This window comes from Empidonax traillii, unplaced genomic scaffold (assembly GCF_003031625.1).
Source record: "Empidonax traillii isolate 1590-97213 ecotype Southwest subspecies unplaced genomic scaffold, ASM303162v1 scaffold196:size3368384, whole genome shotgun sequence".
Lineage (NCBI taxonomy): Eukaryota > Metazoa > Chordata > Aves > Passeriformes > Tyrannidae > Empidonax > Empidonax traillii.
Window position 1 is genome coordinate 1,914,917 of NW_020955389.1, and position 26,783 is coordinate 1,941,699.

General features: G+C 40.4%; 1 protein-coding gene across 1 annotated transcript in view; it reads right to left on the reverse strand.

Annotated features, from left to right (window-relative positions):
• The window catches only part of TEX10 (testis expressed 10), a 51,635-nt gene extending 26,548 nt beyond the window's left edge, over positions 1-25,087 (reverse strand). The window contains exons 1-10 of the mRNA XM_027886815.1: positions 25,059-25,087; positions 24,323-24,525; positions 21,109-21,297; positions 19,607-20,313; positions 14,139-14,382; positions 12,397-12,509; positions 11,348-11,586; positions 8,324-8,459; positions 4,992-5,167; positions 4,046-4,223 (exon numbers count right to left, since the gene is read on the reverse strand). Of these exons, the coding sequence (XP_027742616.1) occupies positions 4,046-4,223; positions 4,992-5,167; positions 8,324-8,459; positions 11,348-11,586; positions 12,397-12,509; positions 14,139-14,382; positions 19,607-20,313; positions 21,109-21,288 (1,973 nt within the window). The 5' untranslated portion in view covers positions 21,289-21,297; positions 24,323-24,525; positions 25,059-25,087. The remainder of the gene's footprint in view (positions 1-4,045; positions 4,224-4,991; positions 5,168-8,323; positions 8,460-11,347; positions 11,587-12,396; positions 12,510-14,138; positions 14,383-19,606; positions 20,314-21,108; positions 21,298-24,322; positions 24,526-25,058) is intronic.
• Positions 25,088-26,783: the final 1,696 nt, after the last annotated feature.

The following is a 26,783-nucleotide window of genomic DNA, read 5'->3' on the forward strand; positions in this document are numbered from 1 at the left end:
TAATACACGTTGAATAGAATAGAATAGATAATGTATGTAAGGACTCAGATTATGTAATAATCAGCTTAAATATACTACCTTAAACAAATGGGAAGGAAAAAAGAGAAATGCATTTGCAACAATATCTGATATTCAATCACCACAAAGTCATTAAGTAGCAACCAAAAACAAGAGCCCAACAAAATGGTTTCTCTGCAACTGTTACACTACAGAGTTTGGTATGTAAACAGCAGACCACTTTCTCAAGCAAACAAGGTAATCTATCATGTGCAAGAAGATGCACTTACAACATTTAATACATTTCCATACTCGACAGAAATATCTGCGTTCCAAAAAGCGCTCAAAAAATAAGCATATGCCTCACTAGGCCTTTTAAACCATTCTGAAGCAGTTCATCTGCTCTATTAATGTAAAAAGTAGGTGCAGAGAGACTGTTTGCTTGTGTCGCTCCACACCTTTCCTCACCTGTTTTGTATGACTTATATACCCCAAAACCCTGGCAAGCTTCCATCTCTCAGAATTCTACCTGCCTGGATTTACTGACATTATATACATCCCAGGTCCCACACAGTAGGCACAATGCAGGCATTGGAGGAGAACAGCAGAGAAATTAAGCCATGACAACACCTTCTGTCCCTTGGTTTCACCTGAAACTCAGCAGCTGCAGCCACCGCAGAGACCCCAAAAAGCAACAATGTCTGTTCATTGGCACAGGGATCAAGATCAATTAGTGTAAATCTGGTCACGTTCGTACCGGCATCCAAAATGAGGTGGCTGCATATCACCTTTCTTTTCAGAACAGTCTATGGCCTCTGCCAACTAGTAAAACTTCAGCAAATATAAACCAAAAGCATGACAAAAACCATTCTAATAATTTAACAGTATAGGTAACCAACCTCCCTGGCTCAGAAATCTTCCCATTATATATGAAAATGCTGTCAACATTATCTTCATTCTCAGCACATGGAGCCAACCACGGCTCACATAATGAGCTGATACAGACTGGCTATTCATTTCACCATTGCAAAAATAAGAAGTAGAAACTATTAAATATCTTCAATGTTCATTTCCAAATCAACAAAAAACTCTAAAAGTTAACATGCAATAATTATAACCTAATGTTACCACCTAATATCATCACAGGGCTGTGGTTGATTCATCCGGATACATTTACTATTAGTTTCACAGTTCACACACACACACAAAAGTTATGAGTTCCTTGAGTTTATAAGGATTGTTCCTGGAATCACTGCAAGTCTTATTATCATCTATATGTACTCTCAGTGAATTCACCTTAATGTAGCTTCTCCCTGACAAATATACATGGGTACATACGCACACTCTCGGATATGCGTGATAACATACATACCCTGCCAGTCAAAACGACGTGGGAGTGAAGGCTGTTAAAAGAAATTAAGAACAAGTACCAAACCCTCTGACACTCCCAAATACAATCTATTTAAAGCCTGACGGATAAGCAGGTGCCATAGGAGAAGACAAACTTACAGAGAGCTCCCCCCCCCCAACAAAGAACAGGGAATGTTCCCGAAGAGAAACAGCGCCATCTACTGACAGCACCGAGGTACTCATAAATGACATCTCCCGAAGGGACTGATTTGGGACAGTTTCTTTATGCCAGGCACTCTTAATCTCAAAGCACAGAAAATGTTCCACGAACGTTTCTGTGTTCTGTGGCTCAGAAACGTGGAGTTAAATACATTTTTGTTATACTACCATTCATTTCCCAATTTGAAATTTTAGGTCTGAGCATCTCAAAGAGCTGTAAAAGATGACCAGTAGTTACCTAGTCCCTCTACTTCCTTCAAGGCTTTACCCTCTGACATCCACGTCTGATCTGATTACTTATTTTAAATATATCCAGCGAAGTATATTTATAATCCTTTCCTACACAGACTATTTCAGTATGTATTTCTGCTTTAATAAAATTTTGCTAGCACTCAAACCAAACATTCTCCTGAAATTTAACATGTTTTCTAATCCTGCTAAAACTGCATTCTCCCATTCCTTTTCAACAGCCTATTACACACACGACTCCCACTCCTTCTTAGTCTTATTTGCCTAACAATACCAATTTTTTAGTCATTTTCCACTATTACAATTTACAGACTATCATTCTTTGCTCTCCTTTAAACTCAGTCCAGTTTGTTCATGTCATTATCTAATAACAAAACTGGACACAACAGTTCCGTTTGGCCTTTCTAATAAGAGATAGAACATTAGTTCTAGTGTGCAATAACAGGTTATGAAGCTCATAAAGCCCAGCTAAGGCTCACATCCAGAAAACCTACTACCGTTTCCTTGACTGTACAATTTATTTTCCAACAAAAAACAAATACCAGACTCTTCCGTTCTTGAGAAGTTAACATTTACTGTTACTTATCTCCCCATCAGTACATTCTTCTTTCACCTGGTTATTTCAGCTGGACTTCTTGGGTTCATTATCTACAATCTTTGAATCCAACTTAAGTTTAAAACATGTTCCAAATACCATGAATTAAAATCGAAATACTTTCTTTGCATCTCTGAAAAGTAAGAATTTACTTCTCCTTCTCTATTGTCAGAATGTAACCTACTTTTGTTAAAACACCACGCTCTATCTGCCACTTGCATCTTCTGCCAAAAGGGTCAAATGCCCACAGCCCACCTGCAGCTTTCTGATAATCCTTAGAAAACAGTTACATTATTACCACAAAAATCTCCCACAATGAAGAACTGCTAAGATCTAAGAGCAAGATTAGCACCTGAGTACTTTTTGCTGACTTTCTTTCCTTACAATTACTGTCTCTGAATTAGTTACAGTTTGCCACTGAGTTTCCAGTACATGGCAGAGAAATTTTCTTTTTAAAGAATAAAATCTGATGTTCACCTCGGCAAAACGAGACAGAATCTCACTTCTGAAGAGGTAATGCATTATATATAGGATACAGGTTTCATCATCATTGCTTCACTTTAGTCACCTTATTCACCTGTTACACAGCTAATACGAGCAGGTCTGCAATTGACAGTACGTTGTCTTGAGTCATAATTCAATTAAAAATGTAAAAGTTCCAAAAAGCACTAAAAATCACTTTGAGCATAATCCATTTAAGTTTAATTCCGGCCTATTTATCCAAGGTTCAACAATATTGACCAATAGAGAAAAAGAAGGATATTTTTGCCAGAAGCAGCAAAGCAAAATGCCCTTGTGAAATCTCAGCAAGCCCTCCACTCACTTCAGTGGAAAAGCAGCCTTTCTCCCTGACTTCACAGGCAAACTTACTCTCTTACAACCCAAAATAAAAAAAATCAAGAGCGTTCATAATCTTAAACAAGACACTTGCCAAGCAACTACGATTTGGCTATTTACGTGTGGTAACTGGAGAAAAAGCAAGTTTTAAGAATTTGAAAGGAAGCAGAACATGAGAAAACACAGTGATTGGGTGGTTTTCACTATCAACTGTGTCAGGGTAAAGTATTTAAAATGAAAAGCTGCCATCAGTGGCAGAATAAAGACCTCTGGTGATGACGTTCTGGGTAGAAAGCACTCAATATTGCATAGTCTTACGGGTCTTACTAGAGATAAGCTGCTGCTGTTTTGCATCCTTACTGAAAGAACTCAATAGTACAAACACTAATGTTTGTATTTAGAGACAAAAATTCTTGCCAGACTTCATTAATATACAAAGACAATAAAATAATATGGAGAGATGAATATGCCACTTAATGACACAGTTTAGAGATGGACTTGTCAGTGCTGGATTAATGGTTGGACTTGGTCTTAAAGGTCTTTTCCAACCCAAACAATTCTATGGAGTTTTCTTATCAGATATTGGAGACTGAGAAAATCGGTCAGTGTAAAGACAGAGTCAAAGTAAAAGGCCAAGAGCAAAGCCTGACTGAAGCATTAACTTTGCTCATGACATCAATTCTTGCACATGACAATGATTTTTTTTTTTTTTTTATGCGAACCCCTAACAATCACACTTCATGAATAGATATTCACACTCAGGGTTTTTTTAGGTTAGGGTTAGGGGGGAAGTTGTACCTCATGTGCAGGATGCCGATGAGGGTGGCGGCGAGGTCGGAGGACATCCTGCCCATGATGCAGCAGCGGCTGAGGCAGGCGAGCAGGCTGGCGGGCAGGCAGGGCAGGAAGTACACCAGCTGCACCAGCCGCCGCTGCGCCTCCGCCGGCAGCAGCACCAGCGTGCCCTCGAGCGGATCTGCCAGCACACAACACACACACAGAGTCAGCACCCTGCCAGGACACACCAACACTGCCCTGCCCAGCTACTCTGAGTTACTTGCCAAAGGGAAGACAATATGACCAACACCAAAGAGGAAAAAAAAAAGGAAAAATAATAAAGCAATGCTAGCCTAGAAAATAGGGAGGCTTGGGCAAGGAACTGCTACCTGAAACTACCTGAAAGAAGGCTGTGGCTAGGTGAGGGTCAATTCACCTTCTTCTCTCAGGTAACAAGTGACAGGATGAGAAGAAATGGACTTAGGTTGTGCCACAGGTGGTTTGGATTGGATATTAGGAAAAATTTCTTCACTGAAAGGGTGATCAGGCGTTGGAACAAGCTGTCTAGGAAAATGGAGTCACCAGCCCTGGAAGTGTTCAAAAAAAGGTGTGGCACTCAGGGACATGGTTTAGTGTGGACTTGGCAGTGCTGGATTGCTGCTTGACCTCTATGAACTTAGAGGTCTTTTTCAGCCTAAATGATTCTATGATTCTGACAGAAACTTTAGTTTTTGTGTATCAGATTAAAGTCCCGCTAACTTGAACTTGAGATCTGAATCTTTTGCATATCCTTCAGTAAATGACATGCATAGTTCATTTTAACCTTTATTAGAGGGGACTAAATCCATCTCCAACCCCCACTCGCAGTCTTGACATTCACTTAGGAAACTGCAGGATTTTTCACATATTGCAACCTCCCCACCAAGAGAGGGAAAAAATTCATTATGTTGTAGTGTAAAAGTCTTACCGTATATTCGAGCAGCCGTGGCTTGTAAACTTTGCAATAATTCCTTGTTTGAACGAGAAGCAGCGGAATGAATGATATCAATAAGTTGATTGGAAAGCTCAGGGTTTCTCAAGCCAAGCAGAGCCAGTTGCTGAGGTAAGCCAGCCAACCATCGAGATAAAACTTTACTTCGACTTCTAAAGAAAGAGGAAAAAATAATAAGACAAAACAACAAACTTCGTTTTCAGTCTTGAGTAAGTTGCTTTTATTTATCCTTGGTGGCTCAAAATGAAACAATCATATAGACCAATCCTATCTTTCATGGGCTACAATTTCTCTGCCACCCTGGCCTATCAAATCAAGCATCATTTATAAAACAAAAGCATTTCACCAGTTTATTACTAAAGAGATGATTACAGGAAAAAAAGCTGCCAAGCGTAAATTAGGAACTTTAAAGTAGGTCTCTGAAGATGTCAACAAGGGTAACATGATGACGATGATATAGATTATTTCCCTTTCAAAAGACCGGACAAGATCCTCACCAGAACTTTCCGAGGAAATTAAGTGGTCATGACATGAAAGAGAAGGGCCTTGCATAAAGATATGAACTGTTCGACATAGGAGAAGCCTGGAGAACAAACAACTGAAGTGGGTGAGTTGGAGGTGGGCTCAGATGTCTCAAATCACTTGACATGCAAATAGTGTATGGGAATAAAACATTTGCTTCTCTTCCCACAGAAGAAAGCAGGTGCTGGTATCAAATGAAGCTAGAAGGAACCAGGATCAAAAACAAACAAAAGGAAGTTGGTCTTCAGACAGCTGAGCTTTGTCATACCTTGACAGAGGATGCTGCAGTTGCTCTTGATTTAGACCAGTCTAAGGAACTATGAGAAAAGCTCATGGAATAGACACCCAGTGAGTGATACTAAAAACAAAGAAGTTCTGAAGCATGGAAATACAGGCTTCAAATGGTTGGAAGCTTAGAGTACTATGGATAAGTAATTCGTATCTTCTTCCTATAGCAAGATACTACCAGTATATATATGCATACGTGCACACACCTACATAATATACACACAGTGACTACACATACGTGTGCAGCGATTAGGGGTGAAGATAACTAAAACAACAAGACAAAACTTATTTATTACAAGCTTTTTTTCACAAGGCAACAACAGGCCAAAAGCTCCTATCTTGCCTTTGAATCAGATACACCTAAAAAATAAAGAGATTCACACAAAAGTTCTTTTAAAATGCTCCAACATGAATTCTGTTCCTCTTAGACTGCTCTCGACAAGCTTCTGAGGAAAAAAAAAAAAAAAAAAAAGAATGAGGAGAACAGTCACAAAAGGGCTGAAGGAGCTGTGACGTCAAACTGAATGGAACAACATGAACATCATCCAGGATCTACAGAACAGACCACACTTCGAAGAAACTTAAAAAAAAAAAACCACTTGTTTCTAAAGGAAAGAAATGGATCAGTGGTGTACACAAATATTGTCTTAAAATGTTTTGTGAGACATAAGTGTAACAACACTTTTTCGCAAAAAATTTTTGAGATTTCACTCTTCTGTTACTAAAAATGTCACAGTTCCATGTAGAAGGCTAAGAGGAACAGCAGAAAAACTACTGCTATTTGTGATGTCTAAAGATAGAAAGTTAGAGCTACCTAGATGATCACATGAAACTGAATGAGATGCTCAAGACTTCCAGGTAAGTAGAGAAAACAGTGGTTATGTAACCTCAGGGAAATTAGTCATCTTTTTCACTCTGGATGAAAAGAGGAGGAAAACAGGATATTGTCTTTCAAATTCCCCATGCTTTTTATCATGTTCAGAGCACAGCGGTAGATATTTCTGGCTGTAGATCCAATCACATGTATGCAGGTGTTACCACAATGTAAGATATAACAAAGCAAAGAAGTTGCAGAAGGGAACGATTTTCCCAAAGATTCACTGTGCTAGTGGACGCCAGGACTTTTGGAGTCCTGAGGTTTGATTTTTTTACCTAGTAGCAGAAACGGGTATCATGGGTATGATCTTACCACAACCCTCAGAAAGTCAACTGTGTCCTGGGCTGCATAAAAGGCAGCGTGGACAGCAGGTTGAGGGAGGTGATTCTGCTTCTCTACTCCACTCTGGTGAGACCCCCACCTGGAATACTGCATCCAGTTCTGGGGTTCCCAGCAAAAGAAGGACATGGACCTGTTGGAGCAAGCCCAAGGAGGCTATGAAGACCACCAGAGGGCTGGAACACCTCTCCCGTGAAAACAGGCTGAGAGAGCTGGGGTTACTCAGCCTGGAGAAGAGAAGGCTCTGGAAAGACCTTAGAGCTGCCTTCCAGTGCTTAAAGGGACCTGCAAGAAGGCCGGAGGGAAATTTTTTCAAGAGCCTGTAATGATGGCTTCAAACTGAAAGCAGAAATTAGAAAGAAATTCTTTACTGTGAGGGTGGTGAAGCACTGGATCAGGTTGCCCAGAGAGGCTGTGGATGCACCATCCCTAGAAGTGTTCAAAGCAAGGTTGGATGGGCTTTGAACACCCTGGTCTAATGGAAGGTGTCCCTGCCCATGGCAGGGGGGAGGTCTAGACGAACTTTAAAGGTCCCTTCCAACCCAAACCATCCTCTGATTCTAGGATCTTACATCCCTTTGCAATTCCCAAACAAGCTAGGATTGATGCAGCCTGATTTGTGTTTAAGGTTTTTATGTAGCTAGAACTAGATGACTTGGCTGAAAAATGCCTTCTGGAAAAGTTAAGATTTGGAGACAATCTGGACACATCTGATGATGAAAAACTGTTATAACAGCAATATAGAAGATGATCTTCTCTTACTTGAAGCAAGACAGATATCTAATAGAGGCACGGAACTGGGAGCCCAGAATGACAAGAATACTTTCTTTAATCTAGTCTCTTTGGAACCACACACCCGAACCAACAGAACATTTTTCTTAGAGAAAATAAGTACAAAAGGCTAGACAGGAACTACCAGAACCACCAAAAGCATTAGGTCACAAGTCCATGGCCATGGGCTGCAGTAATGGAAACGCTCTATGGCTACAGCTGGACACACCTGACACATTTACTGACTGTCACAGTAACAGTGAGCTTGCAGCTGTGTACTTCAAGTTAATTTTTTGTCATGAAGATCTATCTAGTACTTTAGCCAAGACAGACAACTAAGATAATACATATATTCATCTCACAGAGTAGGTAAACTTTCAAATTTCAGTGACACAGTGTCAAAACAGATTCAGAATGAAGTTTTATAACACCTATATACAAATTCGGTATTCTCACTTCCGAAATAAATATGCTACTTTGAAATGAAAAAGAGTATGCAATTTTTTTTTACCTGATTCTTTGACTCCTCAAATCTTCTTTTTGGTAAACTCTGCTAAAAAATTTCAAAAGCAATGTACGAACTGGAAAGAGGAGATTCCTTTGCTGGTATAATGTATATACTGCTTTTATCAAGGGTTCTGTTGCCACTAGAAAAAAAAAAAGTATAAAAATCTGAAGTAGTAGTTCTTAATCTTCTGACTTTATACATACACAGAACAGCTATTATCTTTATCTACAGCTTTCTATATTGAACTCCAGAGAGAAGTACCAAAATGTTTTAAAGTAACCACTTGACTGACTTCTAAACCATCGAAACAACACCTTCTTGTGCAGCTTGTGAAAGTCAGACAAAAGAATAGAGACAACATGTGAGTGAAAACTTCAGAACTTTTTGAAGACAAAACAGTGTGCAGGTTGCGAGGTAGCTGAGAACCAACAAATTCCTGCTTTCTACAGCTATCTCCACATCCTTTTCCCCTAGTGCAGTAACCTCCCACCAATCTTCGCGTTACTCCTCACCAATGCTCCCCCAAAACTCACTGTCACGGTGCCTTCAGTTCTCCCTGCCATACACACTAACCTTACTAGCTCTCCCTGTCTCTGAACCAGCTGGCTCCAAGTTACATTGGCTAATTAACCAGAAAATACATACCTCAAGAGGCCACTAGCAAGACACTAAAAATTTCTTTTATTGAAATGGCTCATTTTTAATTTTCCACTGTCTTCTAAAAAACACATACCCTTCTGGGCCCTTAATCTCCCCAATGTCAGATAGGTTCTAAACAAATTAGAGGTAATTGTTCAGCAGTACCATCTGACAGCACAAAGTACAGCATTTCTAGAGCACCATCAAAAAAGAAAAGAAAAAAAAAAAAAACAAAGGGAGGAGGAAGTATCTCTTCCACAGAATCACATAATGGTTGAAGTGGGAATGAGTCTTGAGGTCACCTGGTCCAACACCCCTAACACCCCTGCTGAAGCAGGATCAGCTAGATCTGGCTGCACCCGACCATACCCAGATGGCTTCTGAATATCTCCAAGGATGGCATTTGGTCAACCTAGCAGTGAAAAGAGTGTTACTGATGTTCAGACAGCATCTCCTATGTTTCAGTTTGTGCCCACTGCCATTTGTCCTGTCACTGGCACCACTGGAAAGAGCCTGGCTCCCTCTTCTTTGCACCTTTACTTCAGATATCTACATATGTTGATGAGAACCTGAACCTTCTTATCTCCAGACTGAATAGTCCCAGCTTTCTCAGCCTTTCCTCATAGGAGAGATGCTCCAGTGTCCTCATCATCTTCTCAGCCCTTTGCTGGAATATTTCCATATGTCCATGCCTCTCTTGTACTGGGGAGCCCAAAACTGGACATTTCAGGAGGGGCCTCACAAGTGCAGAACAGAGGGGCACGATCACCTCCCTCAACCTGCTAGCAACACTCCTAATGCAGCCCAGGACACCACTGGCCTTCTTTGCTGCAAAGGCCCATTGCTGGCTCCAGCTGTTCCTTTACTGCCAAGCTACTTCCAGGTCGTCAGCCCTCAGCATGTACAGGTACATGCTGGTTCCCCTCAGGTCTTTGACTCCACACTTCTCCTTGTTGAACCATGTGGTCATTTTTCCAGCCTGTCAAAGCTGTATTTTCTCTACAGCTAGTAGATTAACTGTAATCTGACATCTAGTCAGGTTTTTAGTACTGCGCAAGGATTACCTCGAAGGGATTAGATAAACCACTCAGAAAGAGATTTGTGAGATAACCAATTTCTCACTGAACCTTTACAGGATCAGAAGATAAGATCCATACATATTAATCTTTTAAAATTTAATTTAAACTCTTCTTAGAGCTTATTTATTTTACGGATTCCTGAGGAAAATTATTGCACTAAAATGGCCAGTCGTGGTTGAAAAACACAAGCCATTATCAACTACCTGGTTAAAGTTTGGCAGACAAAGTTAAAAAAAATAAATCAACGTTTCATTACAAAGAAAAGCCTAAAGTATCTGATTTAACAGTCTGACAACAGTTTGGAAACTGCTTTCCTGAGTAGCAACTCCTCTGCTTCAGCTCAGCTGGTGAGGAAGGGTCTGACTCTCGATTATTTGCCTTCAACACAAAGATAAATCTGAAGTGCAGATAGGAATGATTAGTTATTATCTTTATCACCAGGGACACAGGAATAGACAGATTCCCAATTAAAATGGATTTGGAAGAACTAACTGCCAAAATACGTTTGAGGGACATTTGACATTTTTTCATCTTGCAACTCTAACAATGAAATCTGTTGCTAAGGGCAAAGCATTTTCTATAAACTATTTGGTTGTGTGGCTGTGGAATTCACTCCTATCAGACTGGTAAGACAAAAGACTACTGCCATTTTTAGATTCACTGAAAAATTCCTTTCTTAAAAATTTCTATTTCAACCACTTAATAGACATATCACCCAAGGTCTCATTCAGAATACAACCTTAAGTACTTAAAAAGAAAGAATGAGGCAAGCCAAAATACTGTACTGATCCTGCGAGTCACAGTTGGAAATATTTTCTCTTGGAAAAGGATTCAAATCAAACACTTTGGAAAAGATTCAACAGCAGCTTCCATCAGCACTACCCTGACATTTTGTACCATCAAAGAACTAGAACAGTCATCTGACAGTACTCAGTCTACCAGCTATGTGAGTGATTTTAAAAAAGGTCTGGACTATTGAAGTATCACACATCCCTACATCCTAGTAATTACTTCTTCAATATAAAGCTCATCTTCCCATTTATAAGAGTATCCTAAGAAGTAAAAACAGGAAACAGGTACACAAATATATTCGTACTTTGCGTATCAACAGTATGAAACTAAAAGCATTCTAAAAATAAAATTTTCAATGCTATACACAGGGATATTACCATGAAATTCAACTTATCTCTATGACAAAAGACATTATGATGTAACAACTGAGGATAAGCTGCAGCGAGCTGAAAATGCTACAATAATTCAAGCTCTTTGTCAGTGTGTAATTTTGTTTTTCAGAAACTATTCATCTTACCTTTGTTTTGCTGTATTTGCATTAGCCTCCAAGTCACACCAAGCAATCTGTTCACCTGTTTGCTATTCAGCTTGCTGCCATCCTGAAGAGTATCTGTCACAAATTTCCTTATCATGTCCAGCCAACCAGCGTCTGTCTGAAGTGTTGAAGTGCTTGCTAGTGAAACCATTATGTCACACAAGGTTAAGTTCAGTAAAAGATGGTCTACATTGTTTGAGGATGTCATACAGTTCTTGTGGCTAAAGAGAGGAGGGGGGGGAAATAGAAACATTTCAAAAAATTGTTTTTGAAACAAAAATGGACAGCAGCTGATATCCCTTGTGCACACACCAGTGTTCTACATAGACTGCAAAGGTGCAGAATTATTTCAGAACACACTGTGCATGAATATAGTCTCACATCTGAGAGCTGAGAGGGGAGACAAACTGCTACTGGCCTGTACAAAAACAGAACTGGTCCATCTACTCTGACAGCTCAACAGTGAAAAAAATGTGTAAGAGTTTGGCTTCTCCTGTTCCAGTACTGCTTTGCCATATAGGAGAGCAACAGTGTGTCCCATCTCCCCTCCTAGCTGTGCTTACCCAGCCCTGTAATATAACTCTAGAAGACTGCAGGTGAAAACAGTGTTTGAACTATGTTTTGATGTAATTCAGCAGTCAACTGAAGAAAACATGCAGAAATAAGAAACTAGTCAGACTAACACAACCACCATTCAGTAACATGCAAATTTCAGATCAATTAAAAGAAAAATATTCAAGAAAAAAAATTCAAAAAAAAAAGACTTCAATAATTTCCCCAAGGCGGCATTTCAGCTGCTCCTGGAGGCTATTCAGATGACTTCCTATACAATACTTTTATGAAAAACTACCAAAACTTTCCAACTGAACGCAATGCCACCTTTCTATAAAAACAGATCTTTAACCAATATGCAATAAAAGGTTTTCTTTTCCAACATTAAAAACTTAATACTCAATAAAGCATATGACTCACATTGCCTCAGTTCTCTTATGGAATTAAAAGCTGTTACATGACGTTGATTTTATTCTTACCCTTTGAACGAATCTTTCTTTTTATGTTTTACTGTTTCTTGTAGAGAATATGGAAAATGACGCATGAAGTGGTGCTTGAAATCAACAAGGTAATTCATTCGAAGCCATAGTTCCTATTAAGGAAAGCAGATGATAGACATGGTAGTAAGAGAAAGACATCAACACAATCATTTCCAAAATCCATTACTGGAATGAATGAAAAACAGGAACTTCAGCTTCTGCTTCCAAGTTATATATATATATAAATATTTACTTTCAGATGTAAATGTGAAGTCCTGTGCATGAACCTCCAGGTCCACAAAACAAGGGAGTAAAATGATGATGTAAGTTAAGGCTGAGCAACATTTAATCCCAAATGGACCAGTATATTTTCTTAGCACATATTAATGTAGGTCTACGCAATATTAAACTCAGTTACTGATATGATTTGAAAGTGCTTTTGTATCAACCTATCAGCACTTAAAATCAGAGTGAAATGTGATTACTTTGCAGTGACTGACCTGAGTTTTCCATTAAGATATATACCAATACTGCTTTCAACTTTCCCTATCATTTATGTACTTGTATTTGAAAGCCCATTGACAAGACATTTTTCAGTAGAAAGGTCATCCTTACAGAAAAAGGATTCAATATTTTAAAACAATTTTACTTTGTGGGTTAGCAGACACTCCTAGTCACCATTCTACAATGTGACCAGCAAAACTCATCACTTAAAAAGCCTGCATTGTTATCAAATTGATCATGCAGAATAATCTTTTAGATATTCAACTATTAAGAACAGGGGACGACCATTAAACGATTTCAAAGATCAATAGTTTTCCACTAAGCACATTTAAAGTAGTTTTCCACACTGTCTGTAATAACCACTTTGGCCTGTAAGCCCAAGAGCTATTAAATAAGCAAAGCTTTTATTTCCAAACTGAGCCACTTGAATGCATTTCGTATATGAAGTTCACTATATAGAAAAAGACAAAATAAACCATTTATCTTATCTGAAATGAAATACGCTCCACACAAACCAAGTTGTATGAACCTCAGCATTTTTTTGCTCCCTCAAACATCCTAAGGTTATAACTCAACTGTGTGTGTACCCAAAACAGTTCGTATCTTGACACAGAAGCATGCCTTTCATGGGACCAAAATGCAGGCACCCTATGGCTAAGGGCAGCAGATCTGCAGTACCCTCAAGGAAAAGGCTAGAGGCAGTAGGCTGCCACAAACAATTACCTGGCCAAGTCCCTGCCTTTTGCCTGCTTCCAAGAGGCCCTCTAGAAAAGAGGAAAATCAGGACAGAGCAACATAGATTGCACCAAGCAATAACAGGATCTCACACCATCTTTACCTCCTAGCTTTTCAACCATTTAGGGTTTGTTCATTTCTACCCACACATAGAAACAAGGAACAAATAACTCCATTCTACACTTTGTTCAAAATTATATTCTAGAGATTATCTTGGAGACAAAATACTCCACTTCTCCAATACCACTTTCAGTTTCAAAAGCTTTTGTGCTGCTGTCTGTCAAAGAGGATTCCTGGAGACTGCAAGTGAACTCATTGCTCAGTTCAACTGATTCTTTTCTAGAGTAAGAGACTTAACAAAATCCAAATTCAAATTCTACTCAACACCTAGGCTTTTTCTCTCCTAATAAAGTATTTCCACTACTTCCAATTACCAAATCATTAGTCCCTACTCAAAACAAAAAGAACTGTCATCATTATGGCACGGATCACTTCTCCCTTACCATTTTGTATGTTTCATCATGTCGCTTTGTGAGCTTCCACAACAAATGTATTATACTAAGCACTTGCTGCATAAGCTGCTGAGATTCTGATTCCAAAAGGTTTCCAAGAATGGGAGCTGATTGTGCAGGAGATGCTTCAATCCAGCACTCAATCAGTAATGGAATTATTATCTCAATAAAACCTTTTAAGTTTTCAGCCGAGGACAGGCCTTTTTCTGCACTGTCCATTACACTTGTCAGAGACCTAAACAACAGAAGCAAAAGAAGATAAAAGATAAAGATCACACCTCTAAAAACAAGATTACAGTAATACCACTTCCCTAATTTCTCAGTAACAGGAAAAATTACTTTTTTAACACATAAAATTTTTTGCTGTCTTTCTTGCTAGATATTTCAGGGCGGAAGAAAGGGAGTTCAAACCATTTACAACAAACCTCTCCCAGGTCTCTCTGCAAGTTTGTGAACCTCTGTAATAGCTTCTTAGATTTCAGTATTTCTTTCCCCATTGTTATAGGTAAAGTCTATTAAGTGAAGAAATATGATTTGCATTATCATATCACCTTCAACCAACAGGTAGGAATTCACTGTACTCAGCATATCAAAATATAAAAAAATCTTTAAGCTCCTTAAAGCAAAATAATGAAACTGACTACAAGGTATTGTTAAATGCATAAGGTTTATTACAGGTCATAACTATCTACAGCTATAAGAGACAAAATAGCTTTCATATTAATAAGGGAAAAAATATTTCTGCAAAAATATAACTTTGGTTCCCACCTGATGTTTAGCCATAATGCTCTGGAAAGCAACTAGACGGAAAATTATTAAAATTATCTGATAAGATCATTTAAAGACATTAAAAAATTAAGATACAGTCTGTAATAGTTTTAATTGATTTGTTTTTCCTAATTCATAGCAGAGAATTCCTATCATAACATACATAAAATTGGTACACTGAACCTCCTGTTAAATTCCTTTCTATTTTAGTGTTCTCCAAGTGATTTTACATACATATACACTCAAAATAGGATCTGAAAACTGTTTGCTTTCTTTACACAGACACACTGAGAAATTCTGTTTACAAGTATTTTAATTTCACATTGGATTGAAGAGGTAAAGCAGTTTTCCAAAGTCATCCTGTCATTTCTAAATTATCCAATTAGATATATCCTTCTATGAAGCTACATTTCTCATGTTGCAATTATTTACAAAATGCATATAAGAGAAAATTTTACTCTCTGGTTAAAATTGGTATCTCAAGAAAATGACTAAAACAACAAAAAAAAACCCCAGGTATTAACAAACTGCAAAAGGTGAAGGAAGAAGGAATAAAAAGAAAGTGTGAGACAAATACAAGCTCCTTTTCAATGCAGGCAAGACGGGAGAGAGAATTTATATCTCCACAAAATAAATGGACAAGTGAAAACATAACTGGTCATAAGAAAAAGAAATATGGTTAGCGCTTACTACAACTACCTACTATCTTAACATTTTATAAAGTTTAGCATTAACTGCAGCAACCAACATCTCTAGTAAATTTAATTTGGTTTATTTGTCCCTTTTTTGTTGCTTTATGTCCTTTCTATGCTGCAGACACTGCAACAGACACCAGTTTCTTACAGTAAAGACTTTAGGATGAATGCTTCTATCTTACTTTTTAACTCTCAGTCATCTCAGGACACAGTAGACCAACCCCATATTCCAGTTACAACCACAATGAATTCTAAAGCATCACTGGACAACCCAGTTGATGCCAAGACTATGATCTCATTGAAAAGGTGTGGTTGTCCTGTAAATCCTATGCCGTGACAGGACTACACACCCAGCTGAGAGTCTGAAATGTCAGTAATTGGCTGAAATAGCTCTGAAGTAGTAGTCTTCAAAAATTTCTCCAAAAAAAATACCTGATATTACAGCAGAACTCTGGAACTCAAGCAATATATTTCTGGAACGCAAGAAGCTCCCCATTTAACAGTGAACAATGCCTGAAACCTAAGAAGTTGGCAACACACCTGAAGATTCCTATAGAAGAATAACACACACACCCCAACTGTTTCAGTACTTTTCTGAAACAAGGAATGGAAAATGGAAGAATTCATGCCAAAAGAGATATTCCCTCCCAGCTGCTGAAAGCAGTTGGGTAAGACTACTTAGCTCAGTTTTCAGGTACCCTTGAAAGAGAAGCCCCTATCTCTCAAGATAAGACTATGCCACACATTCAAGGTTAACAATAAAAGTGTAAATAAAATCTAAGTGCCAGTAACAGATGATGACAAAGTATATAATAATCTGTCCTGTATTTATTTGATCAGTACAATGGCCTTAGCAATACAGGTTCACTGGAACTGGGAAGGTTTGATGTCAATTAATCTTTTTGTCACATATCTGCTATTACTACTCTTTAACAGTAAGGGGGCTCCTGGAAACACTACAAAGCATATTAGTTTCATATTGGTATGAAATACTATTGAGAGGAGCTGCAAAGTATTTACGTACTCCTTTAAGATGTAATTTTTCTTTAAAATGCCACTATTTTTATAGAGCGGGACCAAACAAATGAAAAATGTGTAAAATATCTGCCATTTGACTAAGAAGACAACAGAAATTCAGCAAAGGGAAGTCAAGAAAGTGTGAAAGAAACAGAAAATAAACAACTAGCTGTTCCTTAAAATAGGAAAAGTAATTGGAAGTTCATAAGTTAAACCAGGTTACTGTTCTTCTTTTCAGTGTGTACTGCCAATTGCAGGAAACACTCAGTACACCAAGTGAACGGCATTTTCCATTTCTATCTGATGCACGTGTCACACCATATACATATTGATTATGCTTCGTCTTCCATTTCAGTCTCTCAAGTCTTCTTCGCTTTTCTCTCCAGCCTCATTTTGCCTTTTCTCAGCAGAATCTGAAGGTCCACTGTTTCTCTTCAGCACCACATCCAATCCAAAGAGTTGTGAAGGCTTTCCATTTTTCCACACCTGAACTGAGTTTGATGCAAAAAAACAGCACAGTCAGCACATAATGCAGAGGATACATTCTATCAGTCTCCTAATTCACTGCGATTTTAATTTACACACAGTAATTAAAAAGATCCAGCACACAACAGAAGACAATTAAGTCTTAAAACCTGCATCATTGAATCATCCAGCAAAGCTCGGAATCTATCCTTTTCATTAAACATTAATACCCCAAACTGATTCTGAAAATCTCTTTTCATAACCACATTATCAGTGAGGTGTCAGTCCTACCCAATAGAAAGATACAAGAAGTTTAAAAATTTAGCATACTATTATGGTATTTGGAAGCCTACGTTTTAAAGAACAAAGTTGAAATTTACTTGCAGTATTAGTGATGAGGCCATCAATACACACACAACACTGCAAATAGTTACTCATTGTTTGGTCGACTCATTATCTATAGTTAGGACTCGATTATTTGTAACTTATTTAAACACACACATGCATACACATACACACTTGTCTGAGTACTGCACATCTCATCAGAACTTATTTCTGTACTTGCAGTAGTGGCCACAGCAGAGGCCTAGGAATGCCCATAAAAGGCCACAGTTGGGATTGGAAGTGACAGAGTTAAACATCTTTAGATTATTAGAAAAGATTTCGGTGGCAAATACAAATACCACCACAGCAACTTTTCACTATTGGAATTTCACACATAACCATTAAAAAAAGCTGTACTGGTCCTCTGTGAAAAACAAATACACAAAAACTACACACAATTGCGATAAAATGAGAACATTTTAGTACCTGCTGCAGATGATCCTTCGCTTTTCTATTCTTCTCTTCTGCTGCCATCCACTTGCTCTGCCAATCTCGCCTTGGATTCTAGCCATGTTTCCTTATACTCTTCTGGCTCCTTCTCGTGCTTGCAAACATCTTTTTGAAAGTATTTATAACGAGAAGTGCATCACGATGTTTCACCAAAATCTAGTTCCTCAGAAAAGCGGAATCCAGTTCAGGTGACACCAGATGTAAAGTTTATTTTCCTAGACCTTGGATACAATGCATCTTCAGCTATTACAGGGCATGGTATATCACACACTGCATATCACTCAGGGCACAATACAAGAATCCTCTGATATACAGTGGTCCACAACTGTGTGCTTCTGATTGCAAAGATGAAGTCAATAAAACTGTTTTGTGCTCAGTACTGAACCCTTCCCCTGCCTTAAGTGGGCCTAGTTTCCAGACAAAATTTTACCTGCAGCAGACACTGTTGGTCATGTCTGAACACCTGTGCTAACAACCACTTTTATGACAATAAACTGCACATTTTGCTACATCTAATATGTTGCCTATACCTCCCACAAGTAATGCTACCTTCAGAAAGGAAACCTAGGAGAATAGTAATGGGTAGTCATGTCTGTCCATGACACTTGATAATTCAGGCTAACACCTGAGGTATTCAAAGAGAACACCCTTTCTCCTGCACTTCATTTATGCAAAAATATAAGACGGACATAGCAATGGATTAGGTGGTGGGGTTTGTACCCTTTTTTGCCACTGATCTCCTAGAAGAATTTGGTATAACCCTTTATTCAGTCTTCTCCAGCAGTCAAATAAGGATTGTGGTTTCTCTTCAAACCACCTTCGTATCTACAGGTAACAGCTAAACTGCTTTCATTTTCCAAGTCAGCGTTCCAGGTCTCCTACCAGCAGGTATGTTAACATCTATAGTAATGCATATAAATGAGGATGCCAATGTTTAAAAAGTACCATAAACTGGAGTGGGAGGTTCCTCTCTAACAGGTGAATCAGAAAGGAGCAAAAGAAATAAAAACAATTGTTTATTTCTCCCTTCACTTCAGCTCACATCTGTTTAGAGTACAACTAAAACCCACACAAACCCTTCTGTCACTAAGCACACTACACTTTCTTCCATATTCATCAGCATGTCTCAGATGAGACATCTTTTATCCACAGTGAAGGTATAAATCCCCATAATTAAAAATATCTAGAATTGGAAATTCGGCAGAACTTCATACCACCAGACACTTCTTACCATGCTGTCCTTTTTAAAAGGAGCTATACTCAAAGAAAATAGACTTCTAAGCTTATGATAGACTCTTGAAGGTAAAAGCACAAAAGTTCAGTAAAATTCATTGTCACAAACAAGCTTACATTTAATGTAAAGAAATTTGCCTGCTTGTCCCTAGGCCTATTGGATATCCTGCAGCAACCTGTACGTAGTCATTGTGCATTTCAAAAACACCTAATAGAGTTAGTCATCCAAAATTGTTATGAATAGCATAAAATAAAGCTTTTATAATGGGAAAGTTCATGATATACTCATAGCACAGTTACCTGCTAAGTATTTTCAAGCCCGTGCAGTAAGACTGCACATTACATTAAGTGTCCTAAAATACAGCTAACGGACAATACCACAACAAAAAAATTAAATTGTGATCACGAAGTTGACATTAATTCCCAAATTAGTTAACATTTTCTCACCTCAGTCTAAATGATGAGTTGATCTTTGGTCGTAAGCCACCATTTTCAAACAGCTGTATATGTTGCTGATTATTTGCATGGAGCTTCCAACTTATACATATTGGGTTCCTCACAGAACGAGGGCTGTCCTTTTGCTCTTGAAGCCCTTCATCCTCTGTTTCACTGGATCCATCTACCACTGCTTGCAGAAACTTTTTGAGCCTGATAAGTACATTCAACCTCCACTGCTGAGAAGTTACCCTGCGATTTGGGTTAACAGAGAGCATCCAGGAAAGTTTGTCCCTGCTTTTCAGTTTTTTTGAAAGTTGCTGGTGAGAAATAAGCTCTACAAAATTCTTCAACAATATAACGCTCCGGTCTGTGAGAAGAGCTGGGTATGCTTCCAATAAAACGTCCAAGACTTTCAATGAATCTTCCTGAATTCCCTCACTGATGTGAGTCATGGCACTAGAGAGATGGGCACTTACCAAAGGAAAAAATGGAGCAATCTGTTCCGCTCTTATTTTTGAAGCCAAGAACTGCAGCAGGTGAACAGCTGCTCTTCTGACACCAGAATCTTTGTCTGTAAACACAGCTGCCACCTCACTTATTATACTGGAAAGGTGTGCATCAATTACAAATGGATACTGAGACAGGAGCTCTTTGAGTCCAAGAAGTGCATTATGCTTAACCCCAGGACTATAGTGATGCATCTGCGAAAGTAGATCCTAAAAGGAAACAAACATCCATACTTGTTCTCGTTATTATTTGAAGCTCTTTAAACTTCCCGCACCTATTTCCAGCTTTTTTTTTTAAACACTCAAAAAATACAGAATCTATTCTTAGGATGTACTGCTGTTCATAGCAGCAAATATGTTCACAACAAACGCAGTATTAGTTTAAAGCACAGCAATGAACAAATCATCAGAATTCAATGACAGGAAAAACAAGATACTATGACTTGTCCTTCAGATCATCAGATACTCCTCATTCTTCACTTTATGCACAACCCTACTGACTCAAAAGAGGGATGACCAAAAGTTAGTCCTCTCACTCTTGTTCTCGAAAGCGGAATTATGAAATCTCAGCCTCAATAAGTTTCTTCAGTTTAAGGAGAGAGCTGTAAAAGCAGAAGACAACACAAAGAAAGGAAAACAAAACCACCCCCCAAAGAAATACAAATTTCTTTGGAAACATAATTTCAGGAAGTCTGCTTCTTAAAATCCTGCCTTTAAGTTATGATACAAGGGTTTCAAAAATCGAATGTTAATCCTAGATACTTATATCAATTTCATCATACTGATGAAAATCTTTCCCTTGGGTTACATGCTGGTCCAGCAAACTGAGTCGTTAAATTCACAGGTCAGATTATTGTCAAGGACAACAAGGCTGCTCAGATACACTGCTGGAGTTCTCCTAATTTTTTAAAAGTCAATATTTTTCCTAAACTCTGGTAAACATAGTAAACCCAGAAAAATGGCAGGTAATTTTCTGTAATTTCAGAATGCAATGTTACACTATACCTTGATGTTAAGTTTTCTATTTTGGGTAGGAAGCACTCCATCTTCTTTAAGCTGCTCTGGAATTTGTATGGCCTTTGTTTTGAAGGTAGTATCAGTTGCATTCTCTAGTTTAGGCTTTTTTTTCCCAACTTTAAATTTCACTTTCTGGAAATCTTCCTGATGTTTCCTTTTTTTAGTCATTCTGATTCTCTGCAAAAAGATATTCAGAATTTTAATTTGATAAAATACACAATGAAAACAATTTTTCCACCAAATAGCAGTAACTTCCTAATAAAGGCTATTATTTTTATTCCTTTTTCTATGCATAAATGAGTGTCCACTTCTGAGACAAGATGCCAGACTAAACAGTCATGCAGACTGATTCTGTGCAGCTGTTATTCTAGTGTCCTGAAAACATTCTGCTGCTCCTTTGGCTGTCTTTGCTTTGAGAAGTACTTTACTGAAAAACATTCCAAAATATCTGCCACATCACCTGCCACTGCTTTATCAGATTTAAATTGCTGATTTTTTTTTATTATTATTTTTTTAAAGTTCCTGCCAACAAAGCAATTTTTTACATAATTGATTCTTGCCAAGGCAAGGATCCCAGCGAACTGTTTCATTTCATTTGCACATTGCTTACCAAGTCCATCACTAGCAGCACAAACTGCACAGGTACAACCCTGGGTTTAATCAAGCCTTCGCCAATAACAGCAGGACACAAACCTACGAAAACTTCCACCACACACTGAAAAATCCAGTCTGTGCATTTAAAAAATGATAACTAGAAGCAGGGGGAGTGAGGGAAGAGGTTAAATGAGCACACATAGAGTAAAAAGAGACTGGGAAACAAAGTCATATTTAATAAGGTAAAAGAAACAAGGTAGTCTGAGTCATTACACTTTTAAGTTGTACAGACATACTAGAACGGAGATACAATAACCAAAGCAGATTAAAACCCACATAAGTTTTTAAATTTTTTTTTGGCTTTGATTCATCTGCTTTGATACTGAAGTAGTCTTATTTCTACCAGGTTAAAAAAAAAAAAAATCAACACATCAGAAAACCCCAACAAACACTACACCACAGGTTCCTCTATTTAATCTAAAATAAAAATAAAAAAAACTAGCAAAGAAATTCCCAACCCCAAACCACAACTCCCAACAATCCAGCTGACCAAACCCAGAAATTTCTAAATTACATATCCAAGCAATGATTCTTTTCTGGTGGATGTGATCATTATTCATTCTAGAATTCTAATTCTACAGTTGGTTTTCCCAATGGATTTCAAGCTCAAATTTGTGCTGTACTAGAGTATTTGATATATATATCATCAGGAAAATAATTCAAGAATGTTTTAAACTGTCATTTTCTATTCTTTTATAACAACTTAAACAGATGACACAAATATTTTACTACAACTTTATTTCTGCTTTTCGTATGCTATCTTAAAAAGTTATGTGTAAGACGACTTTAACTAAAGTACAAATCCAGCATAAGTAACCAATCAACTCAAAAGGCTTTTAAAAAACTTAGGGTTTGGTGCCAAAGTAAACGGGTCCCTTAGTGTCCCAACTATAACAATCACGGGTTTTTAAGTTTTTGATTTTTACCAAATGCAACTTTTAGGAAAGAATTACAGGATTTTTCACTACTTGATACATAGAAATAGGTAGAAGTTTTTGACATAAATGTTATTTTCACTTACAAGGCTTGCTTTAATGGAGATATCTAGGAAGCATCACTCTACAGGATGAAATGTTTGGCTCCCAGGTAGCATTAATAACTTCACAATACAGGTGTGCACACACATGAACAAAGTCAATTAAGTTCTTTTAAAGGATGAGGCTTATAAAATATACTTTCTTCTACTAAAACAAAGCAGCACAGTTTACCTTGCAATACATATTCTGGAAATAAATTGGTAATCTAAGCCTATTCATTTACAATTCATATGTAACACACTAAATAAAGAGATAAAAAAATTATAAAACTAAAGCCACACAACTATTGTGTGCAAAGACATCAGGAAAAATTGTACACAGCTGATGAAACTATCTAAATATTTTACTGAAACAACTGTTGCTTTTTACTTCAACCCTATCTCGTGAGAAGTGACTGTGGGAGCTGGGCCTGTTTAGTCTAGAGAAGACTGAGAGGAGATCTCAGCAGTGCGTATAAATACCTCAAAGGCAGATGCCTAAAGGACAGTGTCAGGCTTTTTTCAGTGATGCTCAGTGCCATAAACTAAACCACAAGAGGTTTCACCTCAACATGAAAGAGAACTGCTTTATATTCAGGGTGGCAGAGCACCGGAACAGGCTCCCCAGGGAGGTGGTAGAGTCTCCCCCTCTGGAGATATTCCAAACCTACCTGAGCATGTTCCTGTGCAACCTGCTCTAGGTGACCCTACCTTGGCAGGGGGTTTAGACTAGAGGTCCCTTCCAACCCTAACTAATCTATGATTCTATGTATTTTCACTTGGCCCACCTCCAACATGACTGAGCTGAATGCTCCCAATAATTTATGCACTAACATGGTTTTTACAACCCAGAACATTAAAACAACCTCAAATCGATGCACGCTTCCTTTAACATAAAGCTGCACACAGTGCTTTTTAGAGGTGTCACTCAGTCACCCAAAGAAACAGAGAGGAACCAAAAGGAGCATCTGTTTCACCTGTTATTTCACTGTAGTGAAGGGTCTGGAGAAGAGGAGGCTCAGGGGTAATCTTATCACTCTCCACAACAACCTGGAAGGAGGTTGTAGCCAGGTGGGGGTCAACCTCCTCTCACCTATCACCTCAAGGTAACCAGTGACAGGACTACAGGACACAGTAAAAAGCTGTGCCTGGGGGAGTTTAGGGTGGACATCAGGAAGAATTTCTACAGAAAGGACGATGAGACATTGGAATGGGCTGCCCAGGGAGGTGGTGGAGTCACTGTCCCTGGAGGGTTTCAAGGAAAGACTGAATGTGGCGTGCCGTGGTGGTGTTCAGTCACAAGTTGGACTCTATGGTCTCAGAGGTCTTTTTCAACGTAATTGATTCTGTAATTACCTTCTCGCAGCTCTGAGGCCGTATCCTTAGGGAACCTTAGTGCCTTGCTCAAGCAATCAGGAAAATCCTGAGAAACCCGAAGGCAAGGCACACGCCCTAACTAAAACTCCTCTGACCCGATACGGATTTCCCTCCGGGCGAGCTGTCGACATCCTCGCACAGAGCAGCGGTACTTACGGGCGGTCACCTCCCCGCGGCTCCCGCTCCGGCAGCGCATCCCCCGCCGCCGCCGCCTGGACCGCACCGCACCGCGCACGCCGCACCCGAGCGCCGGCTCCTGCCGCGGGTCTAGGCCGGCACGCAGCCCTCCTCGCCGTCCCAGGACATCCTCCGGCTTCTTCCCCGAGCGCCGCTTCCCTTCGCGCCCCACTCCAGTCGCTCTGCGAGGCGTTCAAATACAGGCGCGTCAGTGCCCGCCCGGCGCCGGGGAGGCCGCGAGTTGGGCTCCCGGGAGGAGCCGCCGCCGCCGCGCCGGGGAAGAGACGGGGCTCCGCAACGGCAGGAGAGGCGGGAGCGGCGGCGGCGGAGGAGGAGGGGGGGGAGGAGAAGGAGGGAAGCCGCTGTGGGAGGTGGGGCGGGGGCGGCGGCGCCGATGCCGCCGGTTTCCCCCGGAGCAGCTCCCAGCCCCGGCGGCCGCGCTCGCGCTCTTCCCGCCGCCCCGGCGCAAGAGCGTGCGGGGAGGGGAGCGGAGGGCGGGTGGCACAAAAGGCGGGCGGCCCTCGGCGCAGCGGCAGGGCGAGCGCGGCGGGGGCGGCCCCCGCGGGCAGGGACGGACCGGGACGGACCGCGCCGGGACCGGGACCAGGACCGGGTGCCACCTCCTCCCTCCTCCTCCCCCCTTCCCCCCCCCCCCCCCCCCCCCCCCCCCCCCCCGCCCCGGCGGGCCCCGCGCGCCCCCCGCCCGCTCGCTCACCAACCACGCGCGCGGCGCCGCGAGCCCCGCTTCCGCCCCCGCCGCGCGCCCCGGCCGGAAGCGGCCGCCCACGTGAGCGGTGCTGCCTCCAGCGCGCGCCCCCCGCCCCCCCGCCCCCCTCCGGCGCGGGAAGGAGCCGCGCGCTTCCGCCGCGGCCGCGCGCGCTGGCGCCACCTGGAGGCGGGGCGGTCCCGGGGGATCCCGGGCGGGGAGCCCCGCGCTGAGGGAACGCAGCGCCAAGGTGCACGGCTTGTTCTTGTTGTATACAGCTCTTTTTGCATACAAAAAGAGGGGAGGAGGAGGGGCAGGCACCGGTCTCTGTGGTGACCACTGACAGGACCCAGGGAAATAGCCTGAAGCTGTGTGTGAGGGGAGGTTTACGTTGGATATCGGGAATAGTTTCTTCCTCCAGAGGGTGGTTGCGGGCTGGAACAGGTGCGCCAGGGAAGTGGTCACAGTACCCCAACCCTGACAGAGTTCAAGAAGCATTGGGTGATACTCTCAGGCACACAGTGTGATTCTTGGGGATGGTCCTGTGCAGGGCCAGGAGCTGGACTGGATGATCCTTGTGGGTCCCTTCCAGCTTGGCATACTCTGTGATTCTGTGAAGATGCATTTCCTTCCCATGAAGCAGGGTATGCTACAGGAGGCAACAAGATAATAACCAGTACCGGGATAAGCACAGGTCCTGTGAGGAGCAGCTGAGGGAGTTGGAGTTGTTTAGCCTGGAGAAAGGAGGCTTAGGGGGGACCTTATCACTCTCTACAACTACCTGAAAGGAGGTTGTAGCCGGGTTGGGTTGGTCTCTTCTCCCACGCAGCAAGCAAAAGGACAACAGGACATCATTTTAAGCTGTGCCAGGGGAGGTTTAAGTTTTAGACATCAGGAGGAATTTCTTCACAGAAAAGGGTGACATTGAAATAAGATGCCACTGTCCAGGGAGGTGGTGGAGTCACAGTCCCTGGAGGTGTTTAAGGAAAGGCTGGATGTGGCACTTAGTGCCATGGTCTAGTTGACATGGCAGTGTTTGGTCACAGGTTGGACTTGATCTCAGAGGTCTTTTCCACTTAGATGATTCTTTGATTCTTTCAGTGAAGGCATTCCAGAGACAGCATTAGGATTTGAGGCTTCACACTTAAACCACTAGGTACGCAATTTGTACACTCACACCTAGAGGAAATTTGCTCCTCCGATGCGGTATTCAATTCCCGCGTTAGAAGGAGACCCAGGAAGAAACACAAGAGGAGGATGTTTCCATACCTGCCTAGAACAGGTATCATCACAATTCACACCGGACAGTAACTGTAGTTGCATGCTTTAAACTTTTCGTTTCCTGTCAGTTGACCTGTGAACACTCTTCTCTTTTTCCCTTTATACCTTATTTGAGGAGTAAGAGTTCTGTGCTTTTTTTTATTAAAAATCACTTCCTCAAAGCTCTCTGGTCTCTGAGTAAAATGTGTAAAATCAAGGTAAAGCTTACAGAAAAATTAATTTTCTTTTGGTTTAATTTTTCTTGCTATTGCTTAACTTTTAACTGTATTAATTCTCCCATTACTCCAGATGTCTGCCTTGCTTTTACTGTGAGAAACCAAAATATTAAATACAGTCAACAGCAAAAGTATCATCAATAAAGATAATGCCTTTTTTCCTTTGCAATACTGGCACAAGAAAAACATTAAAATCTGGTTTAGAATGAGCACACAGTTTTACACTAAGCCATCACAA